At 32.9% G+C, this 13151-nt stretch overlaps 2 protein-coding genes across 2 annotated transcripts; one reads left to right on the top strand and one right to left on the bottom strand.

The window, feature by feature from the left end:
* Positions 1-9347: 9347 nt before the first annotated feature.
* Positions 9348-10343, top strand: LOC105780394 (CASP-like protein 4B1). Its single transcript, XM_012604687.2, has 3 exons — positions 9348-9820; positions 9906-10041; positions 10141-10343. The coding sequence occupies exons 1-3, from the start codon at positions 9549-9551 to the stop codon at positions 10330-10332; spliced, it is 600 nt and encodes a 199-aa protein (XP_012460141.1). The 5' UTR covers positions 9348-9548; the 3' UTR covers positions 10333-10343.
* Positions 10344-10655: 312 nt separating this feature from the next.
* On the bottom strand, positions 10656-12749 carry LOC105780392 (probable WRKY transcription factor 33). Its single transcript, XM_012604686.2, has 5 exons — positions 12476-12749; positions 12194-12391; positions 11562-12103; positions 11304-11465; positions 10656-11204 (listed from the first exon to the last, which is right to left on the bottom strand). Exons 1-5 carry the CDS (start codon positions 12695-12697, stop codon positions 10793-10795), a joined length of 1536 nt encoding a protein of 511 aa, XP_012460140.1. The 5' UTR covers positions 12698-12749; the 3' UTR covers positions 10656-10792.
* Between the last annotated feature and the right edge of the window lie 402 nt (positions 12750-13151).

Genomic DNA, 13151 nt, shown 5'->3' with positions numbered 1-13151 from the left:
TTTTCCTATCATTCTTCTCATGTTGTTGGCGATAGTCCTTTCTTCCACGTCAAGCTCCCCTTGAAGTGTTAATTTTCTCTTTTGAAGGAAACTTTCCTCCTTATGTACCTTTTTCTTGTTGGTGAAGAGTGCCTCTTCGGCTTTTATGGTTACTCCACACACTTGTTTGGCTAATGCCTCTTAATTAGCCAACATGTTTTCTAACTCTACTAAGGATGGTTGAGTAGGTCATCCCCTTACAATGACCATAAACCCATAGCACTCAAGTCTTAAACAATGGATGGCAATTATCTTCATCCTTGCCCTGCTCACCTTTTCATCCAGTGCAAGTTGAGATATCTCAAGAAAAATAGGTTTTACATTAGTGAAATACTGAGAAATGAATAAGTTCCCATGTGAAATACCCGCGAGCTCGTTTTTCAAGAATTAGAAGCGTGCTTCATTCTTCTTCGAAAATAATTTCACCAGTCTCTGAGGTTGCCTTTGGTGTCTTATCGTCACAAATATACTCCAAGAGGTCCTCCACGATTGTGGTCTTCAATAAAAATAAAGCCTTTCCAGCCTTGATGTTCCATTTTTCTCAAGGCTTCAACATTTTCCTTCGGTGGAAGAGTTATGTTAGTGAGAACAACTATTTCCCACAAATCCTGACCTTGTAGGTAGGAATCTATGCAAGTCTTTCAATAGCCATAGTTGTAGTTATTGAGATTCTTGATTCTGTTGCTCACGCAAGCCAAAGCCGCTATGGTGACTGGCGCCGTCGTTAAGTGATGTCCACGGAACTAATTAAAAATTTGGCTAAGGCAAGTACACTTATCAATTAATAGTATAGCTATGGTGAGCAAAGATATTGTTTCCATGAAGACTAAAAGTACTAGTAATTACTGTCTTTCTTTTATTTAATCGAATAATTTGAGTGATTGATTAAAACTAAAATTAACTAACGAACACGAAAAAGAACAAAACACGAAAATAATCGATTAACAACCAAAAAGTAAAATAATAATAAGGAAAGAATTAGCCTAGATTTCATTTGTCACTATCAATATAAATTACGCAATTTCTTTACTTAGTAACTTGATCCATAAAAATCCCTAAATTATGCAAATATCTCTTTCGAGCATAAGAGTAACTGGCTTTAGGATGATTAATTAAAATTTCTTTCTAATTAAAACCCTTATTATCGCATTAACTCATACTATGGATTCCCCTATTAGATTTGACTCTAATCTAGTATATTTATGTCGTCTTAGTTATAGGATTGCACGCAACTCCACTAAACTATATAAGATCTACTCTTAAATTGGGTCTATTCAACCACCGATTTAAGCAAATCAAACATGGATCAATAATTTAGAAATATTAAACTTAGAATTAAGCACGCATAATTTAGAATAAGAAACTAAGTATTTATTGCGTAAAATAAAAATCAAACGATATAATCCATCAAAGAGTTTATCTCTCTAGGTATTTAGAAAATTAATTCATGCTTGAAAATAAAAATATCCAAGACACATTATAACCGAAATAAATAAAGAAACTCATGATAACTTCTTAAGAAATCAACTGAGAATCTTCAATCTTAACAGAAATTTGTTTCAAAGTCAGCTTCAATGGTATTTTTCGAGTTTTTTGCTTGAATATTCTCTAACGACTCCATCCTATCTTCTTATTTTTGTCATATATATGTCTTAGAATGCCCGAAAAACCTAAAAATCATGCTTTTTCATTATTCAGTGCACAATCTCGTGAAATCGACACGATCTACCACACATCTGTATGGGTTACACGGCCGTGTGGTTTGGCCATGTAGAATGGTTTAACCCGTGTTGCTCCTGCAACTTGTTCCTACGATCCGATTTTTATTCATTTTCACTCATTTTTCCCATAAGTGCTCTATTAAATATTAAATCATGAATTTTAAGAATTATGAGTATAAAATTCACAATTAACATCGAATAATCACCTAAAATGCATTAAGAATGAGGTTAAAATATGTTAATTTTAACACTTATCATTAGGTAAACTTGGTCCCGGACCAATAAACTTCACAGCCCCTGACTGTGCACCGACAATGTCTCCCCTTAGTGCCTTTATGCGACACCAGCCAATGTAAGCGCCTAACGCTTACCGAAGCTTCCTCCACTAGTGACGACCCTAGACCGCTTGCTCTGGTACCAATTATGGCAACTTGAAAAGCCCAACACACCCACTATAGAAGACCTAGGACCTACAACTAATGTTACACCAACTCTCTAAAATCAGTTAACCTTTTATTTTCTAACTCCTTTGTGCACTATAATAATCAGGCGGTAGAGCCGACTATTTATAAAGGCCAAGCCAAGTGCACTAAGTACTTTAAAACCTAAGGCTTAACCAAAACTTACAAATACAATAGAACACTTTTATTAGTACACAATATAATTACAATATGACACACACTTACCTCACTACTCTTTTCTTCTCTACCTCTACCTCTTACACTTTCTTGCTTATGGCTCTCTTTTCACATTGTGGTAAGAATGAAAGCTCTCACCCCTATTTATAAATTTTAGTGGCTGTTGGATTGTTGACACATGTTGTCACACTCAGATATTTAAATAAACTCTAATGTAGAGAAATTTTGGGGACTTAATTGAACTTATGGAAAGTTGGTAGATTTTATTTGAAATTCTGGAAAAATTTGTAACTAACGAGTAAATAATTTAATTTGAATTTTGGTTTAGTTGAGTTGGAACTAATTGGTTTCATAGTGGGAGACAAAATAATTAAGGATGAATGATTGTATTGGTTAGTAAAAATCGCGCCAAAGGAGAATATATATAAGCGTGCATAGAGATAGAATATATATAAGCGTGCATAGAGATAGAATTTTCAATTCAATTTACCATTTTTTCTCTGTGAAACATCGTTTTCTTTGTCGTTCTAAATAAGGAGAGGATTTAGTTGAAGGAAACTCTACATGTTGCAACTAGTGTATGGATTAAAGTTTGAAAGTAGAAAAATTGGGGAAAATTTGGTAAGGTTCCTATCTCTTTGTACTCGTAGATTAAAGGAAGAAGTAGAGCAAGGACTCTTAAAGCTTTTATAGAATTAAAGATTCTAGATTTCTAAGGACTTACCACCTTTAGATTAACCGATAAATGGTTGTCATGCTTAGTTGCCAGGACGAATGAGGTTTTGGCATTTAGACACGCTAAGTTGATGAGGATAAAGGAATCTATGTGAGTTTCTGTACACTACTTTTTGGGTGATAGAATGATGTTATGTTGCTTGCATGAACAATGTTGGATATGTACTGAGTTGGCTTGAGTTCATGATGTGTGAATGCTAAATGAAAGTGTAGGTTGTGTTTATGCAGCAACTGTGTGATCTCTTACTAGTTGTGTGTTGCTTGTTTTATGGCTGTTAATTGATGATTAATTAATCAACGTAATGTATATGAAATAATAAGTTGGGTGATTGTGCTTGCATATTTATGAAATTTAGAGTATGGAGGGAGAAGTATTAATGGGTTAAATAAAGATAGGATTGGACGGATGGTAGAGTTTTCTTTACCACTATCTGAGATTATTGGGTGCAAACCATGATGTGCGAAGCTCTGAGCCTTGCAGAAAAGACTATGGTGTTCGAGCATTAAGGTTAGAAATGACAAAATGAAGGAATAGGTGTGTAATATCCCGATTTTCAATGATACTAAAAACGATAGTTTCAGAACTTTATTTTTTGATGGTTGATTCTGTAAATATTGTTTATTAATATTTACGAGATTACTGCAATATTATACTGAATTCTGGTCTAATAATTTTGGTTATGTGAAAGTTAGTCAGGGTACAAGTGGTTTGATCTTAAAGTCAGTGGTTTTAGAAATTGAGGCTTTGGGACCTCATTTTTGTAAACTCAGCCCGTAAATGTTTTTATTAAATATTTACAGATTTTTTATATATGTGAATTGAATTTTGGTCTAAATTTTTTAGTGATTTGATAGTTAATTAAGGTACAAGGACTAAATCGTAAAAATCGTAAAAGTTATTTCCTATTGATTTTTAATTATTTAAAGGGCATGAATGATAATTAACCGAGGTTTATATTGGCAATCAACCCATTTTAGCATGTGAGTGCATGGTTTGGAGGGATTTAATTGATAATGTTAACATTTTTCAAATATTAATATATGTATAAGTTATAATTAATAAAACAAATAAGTATAAGGTGGAAGGTGAGAGAAAATATTATCTCATCTTCACCCTTTCCACTGAAACCTCCATTGAAGAAAAATCTTTTAGGGCTCAAGTATTCGGCTTTGCATGGTAAGCCCACTTTTCATGAATTTTATGGTTTTAAGATCGTTGTAACTCGATTTAGCTAACTCGGGTGTTAGTTTTTGAAATTGTTAAAGATATTAAATGTTACCATTAATGAATTTTGGAGTTTTTGATGTTATTATGTTAGTGGTTAAACCTGGAGATAAAATATGAACTAAACTGTGGAGTGAAATTTGTTAATTTTGAGTTTAGGGACTAAAATATAAACATTTCAAAATTGACGTGAAATTTATGCAATCATTGAATTTAGTGGGCTATACAAGGATGAAATTGAAATTGGAATGAAAAATAGGTCTTAAATATGAAATTATGATAGTTTTGATTTTAGAGACTAAATTGAATAAAATGTAAAAATTTAGGGACATCCAAAAATAAAATTAAGTTGGTATATGCTTAATGTAGTTTGTTATAAGATATTTAGAATGGATAATTTTAATGAATTATTATAGATCGGGATTTAGATCAATCAGATAATAATTGAGAAATAGGAGATATTATATATATTTGAAGGCCTAAGTTGTTTATGGATGTACTCAGATTAGAATAGATATGTGTTAAGTTATTTAGATTGTTGTTGCATCCGATACCTAGACTTGGCAATTGGTTAGAGTAAAGGGTGTTACACATGTAAACATCCTTACCATTAATTTTACAAATATCTAATAGCTAGAATGTTCATCTAGAATATCTAGTATTCTGGAGAATATCCTATTTCTTTATTTTATATTCTAGAATCTTCCCAAAGAAATGTCTCCTAAAGGATAAGTTTGGATTTTATCTAGAAGTTTCATTGGCTTTCAAGATATCATTGTCTTGAAATCAATCTATTCTTAATCCCAAACCAAGTTGCATGTGCAAAGTCACACTGAACAAATAGATTATTAAAAACTCCACTGCTTCTTCTACATGATACACAAGTATCCTCAATCTCATTAAGTTTTTTTTCTTAATCTCAACCATGGTAGGCAAAGGAATTGGACCATATTTTCCATTAAAACATGGTAAGTTTCCAAGATAGAGACACTAGATAGATCATATCTCCTTGGATTATCGATGATTACAAAGTCATTCCTATTAATTGGATTCGTTCTAACATGTATTGAACCAGGTTACAACTTGACTATTTGGATTGAGTAGTACGCCCACGACTGGAATGAATAAATCCTTCGGAAGAACCTCTCGTTGAGATCCTTTGGGCCAACAACCAAATAGGTCGTATTTGTTAATCGTCATAGATGTCTATCACCACCCTTCTTAAACCTATACCATTAAACCACTTGACCACTTCAATCTAACCTAACAATGATAGCTCAACAGTGACATTTAGGGATAAAGGGAATAATGGTATAAAAGGCTTAGAACAATCGGACGGCAAATGATCCATCCATAGCTCTTTCTTCTCACCCCCTTCTTCTCTCTTCTATCTACCATCTCTAGTCACTTTGTCTGAAGACTTTCTACCTTGTACTAAACAAGGTGAACCACACATCTCCACCACCTTCTCCACTTTACCCAAATTGCCATCAACAAACCATTTTCAACCTTACCATTGTTTCCTCCCCACAATTGCCAATCAAGTCCTTTAAGAATCATTTAATTTCTTTTGAACTTGTAAAAAACCTATTTTAGCACAATATTTTCATCCAACTTTTTTAATTGTAGCAAGCTTTCATTTTTTAATAATGTGTCAAGCATTTTTTCCACCCCACAATTGCTCATCATAGATAATTCTTACACATTATATCTAGGGATTTTAATCTAATGAAATTACTTGTTGAGGGGTCGACTCTTTCAGGGGAGAAGTTTTCAAAATGTTGTCTATTAAGCAGATGATTGGTCCTTCAAAAATAGAAGGTATTGTCCCAAAATCGAAGGGGGTTGTCTCTCGTGCTCTGTCGAGAGCTAGCATGTTGTGAACGGCTACCTGATGGGTTTGGTTCATAGAGAAGAGAGCATCTTGATTGGTGGACTTGCAAAGATAAATAGAGGAGCTCACTTGGGCATTTAGGGTACCTGAGTGGTACCATTGTTGCAAGTAAGTAGCCTATTGGCATATAAGCCTTAGGTTGGTGGTTTGATTCCTTGCACACCTAAGTAAGCTCTATTATTATAACACACCTTAGATTGACACCTCTCGCTTGAGTTTTGCAAATACACCAATCGAGGGAGCCAACATGAGGGACTCCCAATTCTGTTGACTCCCTTAACAAAACTCTAGTCTGAATTCTTTAATAACGAAATCAATAATAAATTTTATAGCTCACTAATTTTGACAAACTCATGTTGACAATGTGTTATGCAATAATTAAATGAAAAAAAATAATGAGAAAATATAAAAACAATATAATAGAAAATCAAAATAGAGAACTTCTCATTTAATTTTTTGAATTATTTAAAAGCCTTATACTTGCTAATAGAGCTGATCATGGGCCGGGTCAAGCTAAGTTAAAATTTTAGGCCCATTTTCTAGGCTCGAGCCCGGCTCGATCGAAAAATGGGCTTAAAATTTTGCCCAAGCCCGACCTGGATAAAAATGCTACAACTCGAGTCCGACTCAACTCATCCATATTAAATTTTTTATATAAAAATAAATTTAAAAAATATAATACATCAAATACACTAAAAACATTAAAATAAATATTTCTCAACAAATGCAAAAAAAAACTTAAATAACACTAAGATAAGTGCAACTTAACACGCAAATATCTCCAAAATAGTAACAAAATTAATAAGAAAATAAGAGATACAATATCCAAACAATAATAATAATAAAATAGTAGCAATATAATAGTGAAATGATAGCAAAACAATAAAAAAAAGTACAAAAACAACAACTGTTTTTTTTTTTTTGTTTTGCAAATTCAAGCCAAGCTCGAGCCAAAAAAACTTATCTGAGGCCCAACCTGTTTAGAAAACGAGTCTTACCTTTTTTCTAAGCTCTTTTTTCGAGTCTATATTTTTACTCAAACCCTCTCACTTTTCGAACGGGTCACCCAACCCGCCCATGATCAAACCTCCCTACTATCTTCTCTTAAACTACAAAGAATAAACAAAAATCTAATTGCATATAGAAAACCTTTGAATTTATTTATTCTCATAAATCCTTTATTTTTGGGTTAAATACAAATTTGTGAATATTGAAATCTATCACTATTCTTTGTGCTAAACTCTTATCACTTTTGTGATTTGAATTTTACTATTAAGATTTAAATTTTATTAAAATTTCCGCTAACTTTAAATTTTTAATTAAAATTTATCTCTCAATATTAATTTTAATTAAAAAACCCTTTCAAATAGTTAACATTAATTTAAATTATAAGTATTAAAAATTAATAAATTAAATTAGAATTTCTATTTAATGAAATGAAAATTTGAAAACAAAGATACTTATTTTATAAAAGAAAAATAAGTGTTTTAGAAGGAAATATTATTTAATATTAAATATTAATTAACTTGTTATTTTAAAATTTTAAAGTAAAATATAAAATAAATTTATTGAAAAATATTTTAAATTAAAATTGAATAATAAAATTCAATAAAATTTTAATTTTAGTAACAAAATTCAATCAAATAAAAGTAAAGCAACAAATTTTAATATAAAATTAAAATATAATGGTATCTTTAGTTCTTAAGAATAATAATAAATATCAATTAAAAAATATAATGGTAAGTTCAGTTTTCACTTAAATTATAGTGATAAATTTGCATATTAACCCTATAGATCAATGCATGGGAAACGAATTTTTAAGAATTATAAGAAAAAGGTTTATTGAGTCTTGACTCAATTGGTATGGGCATTATTGTCGATGCAAAAGGACGTGAATTCGAGTGTGTTAAAGCGCATTATCCTTCTATTTATGGATTGGAGAGGTTATAGGTAGTTTTAAGTATAATATAGAAAAACATATATGATCAGAACCTATAATAAGATTATTAAAAAAAATTATAAGACAGAAAAAAACAAAAAAAGAAGAGGTTCTTGTTGAGGCCGAGGGACTTATCCAATGCAACGTTCCATTGATTTCTCCACCAACAACGTCATTGTATTCATATTCATCTATGCAAAATAAATGATTAATTTCACTTCACATCCCCAAACTATAGCTCATATTATGAATTTGTCTCATATTTTAAAATGTTTTAATTAAGTTTTTAAAATATCAATATTGTATTAATAAGTTTTTTCTATCAACTTAATCATTCGTTTGTGCATTAAATATCAACTCAAATTTTATGTAAAACATATTTAAATAATATAAATAAAATTATAAATACATATGTACTTATGTACAAACAACTTAAATATGACAGTTAAAAAAATAGGATTCATGAGTTTTTATTAACATTTTTTTGTTTTTAAACTGAATAGATCCAATATTTAGGTCATAAATATACATTTGTTTACAATTCAATTTATGAATTTTAAATACCTAATATTATATTTAAATTAATCTTTAATATCTAAATAATAACGAAATTAATTGAAAGATTTGATTGATACGATATTGATAATTTAAGATGATTATCTGAAAATGTTGAATGAAATTAAGAAAATGCTACCTCCAGACAATATTGGGAGGAGTAGCTATAAACCTCGAACATAAACCGTAAAATGAACATTAAAAATTTATAATACATCATGTTTAAATTGGAAATCAAATCGAATCGTGAAAACAAAATTATTTGAAAACTATTTTTTTATTTACAAAATTTTAATTTAAGTCATTATTTAAAGGATGGTAAATTTTTACTACTTAGATCCTACAAGTTTTGTAGTGGATTAATATTAGGATAAACTGTTAAAATAGTCATTTTATTTATCTCAAGTTACATTTTAATCACTTATGTTTGAAATGTTAAGTTTTAATTATTTACGTTATTGTGTTGTAATATATTAATCAATGAACTATTAATTATCATTAACGATGTAACGATAAAATATTATTTTAATAAAAAAATTAGGTTAAACTAAAAAGCAGCGTGGATTGAAGTTAAGAAATAAAATTAAAGGACAGGAGGAGAAGAAGGCTGAGTTGTCAGTTAAGGAACCAACTACCGTTTCTCATTCCCACACTTTTCTTTCTTTTCCGCGAAAATTCTCCGCTTTTCCCACTTCTTCTATTCTTTCTTTTTGTAACTGTAATTCAAAATCTCAGTACATCATATTTTTTTCCTCAAAGCAAAATCTCAGTATATCAGGATTTCTAAATTGGGTTATCCCATATGTCCAACCCCGATGAAGCAGCAACCCACAACGGTGACGCGGGACCGTCCGCAACGGCGTTTACACCCCCCGCTTACGTGGAGAACCCCACTCCGGCACTTGGGTTCGGCGTCTCCTCCATTACCAGGCGTTGGAAGAGAGAGGATTTATTCAATAAAGGGTCTTTAATCGCCAGAGGATTCGCTTTCTTGCTCTCTTTGCTCTCTTTCATAATCACGGCTAGCAACAAGCATGGTGACTGGAGAAACTTCGACAATTACGAGGAATACAGGTCATACCAAAACTCCATTCATATCAAATTCGTTCCAACAAAAAAAAAAGTTCAAAATTTGATTACGAGATTGTTATATTTACAGGTATTTGTTAGCAATCGCAATTCTATCGACTTTGTACACGGGAATACAAGCGTTGATACACGTGAATGCACTTTGGAACGTGAAGCAGATATTGAATCAACGTATCTCTGCCATGGTGGACTTTGTTGGTGATCAGGTTGCTTTTCCCATAACTATTCATCACCTTATTATTATTATTATTATTAAATAAGAGATTTATGGGACATCTTTAAATTAAAAAAATTATATACAACAGGTGATGTCGTACTTGTTGATATCGTCAGTATCTGCAGCAATTCCATTGACAAACAGGATGAGAGAAGGACAAGACAACGCTTTCACTGATTCCTCAGCTTCGGCTATTAGCATGTCTTTCTTTGCCTTCCTAACACTGGCAATATCTGCTGTTGTTTCTGGCTATAAAATTTCTACTCAATCGTACATCTAATTTTTCTTTCACTTTTCTTTTTACGTATTTTTATCAATTCATTTGCCCTGGCTGGCTCTATGTGATAATGATTAGCCGAGCAAGCATCGCAATATAATGCATTTTCACAGTACAGAGCAGTTGTATGTTCTAATGGATTGTTATGGTGACTTGACCCTCACACAAGTTTTGTCACTAAACCAGCTGCGTGATTTAAAAAAAAATTCACTTAGTCAAATCCCGAACTGTGTTAATGTTGAAGTTCTTTATTGACCACCCAAATTCATTTTTTTACTTGTTTTCTACTCTTACAATCTGCTACAAAGTTGAATAAATAAAACAAATGAATAAATGCACTAATTCTGTGTATTGAGTATTGAGTCACAGAACCTACAGAATCAAGCAACTAAAGGAAAACTAACTGAAAAACATCCACTTTGTTGATTGGTTTACTCCTAAAAGTTATGTTATTTTGCTTTTTTCAAGACAGTAATCCGTCCAAAAATGAATCATCCCTAGGTTCATCCTTAGCAAAAGCCCCATCTGAGAAATGGGGTTGGCTCATGTATGATGAGCCAATGGACTTCCCCAGTCTAGAGAATCCGAAACTACCTGTGTTGTTGTTGTTGTTGTTGTTCTGCAGCATCCCCAAGCTAACTCCCGAGTTGGGGTACATTGTATTGTTAGGCTGACTGGGGACAGCTGAAGGCCTTATAGGCATGTTTGCAGTTACAGCCGAAGGTCTGTTCATCGCGTAGCCGCTCCCGCGTGCAGCAGGAACATTGTGGTTGTGTTTCCCTTCGTAAGTAGTTATCACAGCCCTCAAATCATGGGATGCTCGCTCCACATGTTTTCTAACAGGACAACCTATTGTCGTACATTTGTAGTAGCTCCTGTATAAAAGATTTTGACGAAGTCAACAATTTTAGTTGAATAAACTGCACATCCAGGCTTCCTATTAGTAGACAATTAGGTGGAGAATAATGACTAACCTTGGATTGGGGTTTCCCTTGACTACTTTCTGTCCATATTTCCTCCATCTATACCCATCATCAAGAATATCAATATCACTTGTTGTTTGCACCACTATTCTAGGCTCTTTCACAGTTTTGCTACCACAACCTACCATACCCTCATTCTCATTTTCACCTTTCCTGCAAAAAAAAAAAAAATCACAAAAGCGTAAGCTAAAACAAGAACCCATTAATGGGAGAATCTGTTTTTCATTTTTGGCTATGATCCAAGCTTACCATCTTTTAGCATCTGGTTCATTTTCGTTGATATCATCACAACCATTAGTGTTACTTATTGCTGAAGAAGCTTGGTCAAAGTCATCATCATCAATGGAACCCGAAGTCTCATCTTGCATTATAAAGGAGTCTCCTAGTTGGTTCCCTAATGTACCAACTGATTGATCTGATATCTCAGCAGAATGAGACGATGAGGACCTATTACCTCTTGTAGATTGAGGCTTGGGATGGTTATGGCTACCTTTATAAACTATTTCAGTAATTTGTCCATCCAAAGATCTCTCCACTTTTTTCTTTGTGGGACAATTGGGATACGTGCACTTGTAATAACTGCGTGGGTTTTCACTCCCTTTCACTTGTTTTTGCCCATATTTTCTCCAGTTATACCCGTCTTCAACCTTCCTGTTGTTCATATACTGTGATGTTTGATGGTATTGGGAAGTGTAATTACCAGCTGGTTGAGAACCTGTATTGCTCTGCATATTTGGTTTGAATTGGACCATTTCACCGCCGGTTTTCTCTAAACTCCATGCCGGTTGTTCCTGAGGAAAACCAATTCTTTTGTTTAGCCTAAACGCCCGCATGCAAATAGAATCAGAGAAATGAAATAGCTATAAGCCAGCGTTGTGTACCATAGAAACCGTGTTGGAACAAGACTGAAAGGCAGTGGTAGCGGTCGTAGATGGCAGCGTTAACTGCGTTTGAGGCACTTGGAAAGAAAAATCAAACCCCTTGGGCTTGATTCCTTGTTGATGGTCATTAGAATCGTTCTTCCAGTTTACCGTTTGAGCACCGCCAAAAGCACCGGTGGTAGTCGGAGAAGAAAAAAGCTATAAAAGAAAACACAGATGAATTTAGCATATATATAAAATTCATATGTAAAACACAGTGATTAAGTTTAAAAAAGTACTCACAGCAGAAGTGGAGAAAAGAACAGGTGAGTCCAAGAAATCAGTCGGGCTAAAAGCTGAAGAAGGGGAGATAAGGGTAGGGGAAGGAGCAAATGACTTGAAATTTGGAACTTGAGTGCTAAATTTATTATGGTCAGAAAATGAAGGCCAAGTGGTGTTGGTGGAGGTGGATTGATTAACGTTGTTGTCCATGTTGATAAAAGCAGATGATGATGAAGCAGCCATGGGAGGAGGATATGGGGTTTGAGGTTGCTACACAATTTATATATACAAAGTATTATGGAGTATGGGGGGGTATTTCATGGTGAAATAAGGTCTTACCTTTCTCTCTGCTACTGCTCCATGATTCTTCTGAGAAGCTAAAACCAAGTTTGACCGTGGAAAAAAAGGGATTCTCGGTCAAAGTATGTGGGTTTGACTGGACTATAGCCATTGTTGATAATTATTTTTTTTGTGATACATAAATGATCAATGGCGGCTGATCTAAGCAGAGGGGAGGGAGCCCTTTTTTTTGGTTAAAATGCATCATAAGTCCATATACTCTTTATAAATTAAAATTTTAGTCTCTTTACTTTTTATATTTCAAAATTCAGGTCTAATTGTTAATACTGTTATTTTTATTTCTTAACTTAAGGTTCATTACGATGTCATTTTTTAATTATATTGCTATCAGGTAAAT

The sequence above is a fragment of the Gossypium raimondii genome, chromosome 4, assembly GCF_025698545.1.
Source record: "Gossypium raimondii isolate GPD5lz chromosome 4, ASM2569854v1, whole genome shotgun sequence".
Lineage (NCBI taxonomy): Eukaryota > Viridiplantae > Streptophyta > Magnoliopsida > Malvales > Malvaceae > Gossypium > Gossypium raimondii.
The sequence above is the reverse complement of the archived record's forward strand: the minus strand, read 5'-3'. Positions and strand labels throughout refer to the sequence as shown.

What these genes read in the sequence shown, in the direction of transcription:
- LOC105780394 (XM_012604687.2), top strand. Translation starts at nt 9,549, where the DNA reads ATGTCCAACCCCGATGAAGCAGCAACCCACAACGGTGACGCGGGACCG. An exon ending in GACAATTACGAGGAATACAG is followed by an intron (nt 9,821 to 9,905) that starts GTCATACCAAAA and finishes TTATATTTACAG; the next exon opens with GTATTTGTTAGCAATCGCAA. An exon ending in TGGACTTTGTTGGTGATCAG is followed by an intron (nt 10,042 to 10,140) that starts GTTGCTTTTCCC and finishes TATATACAACAG; the next exon opens with GTGATGTCGTACTTGTTGAT.
- LOC105780392 (XM_012604686.2), bottom strand. Translation starts at nt 12,697, where the DNA reads ATGGCTGCTTCATCATCATCTGCTTTTATCAACATGGACAACAACGTT. An exon ending in GAACCAGATGCTAAAAGATG is followed by an intron (nt 11,466 to 11,561) that starts GTAAGCTTGGAT and finishes TTTTTTTTGCAG; the next exon opens with GAAAGGTGAAAATGAGAATG. An exon ending in AAGGGAAACCCCAATCCAAG is followed by an intron (nt 11,205 to 11,303) that starts GTTAGTCATTAT and finishes TCTTTTATACAG; the next exon opens with GAGCTACTACAAATGTACGA.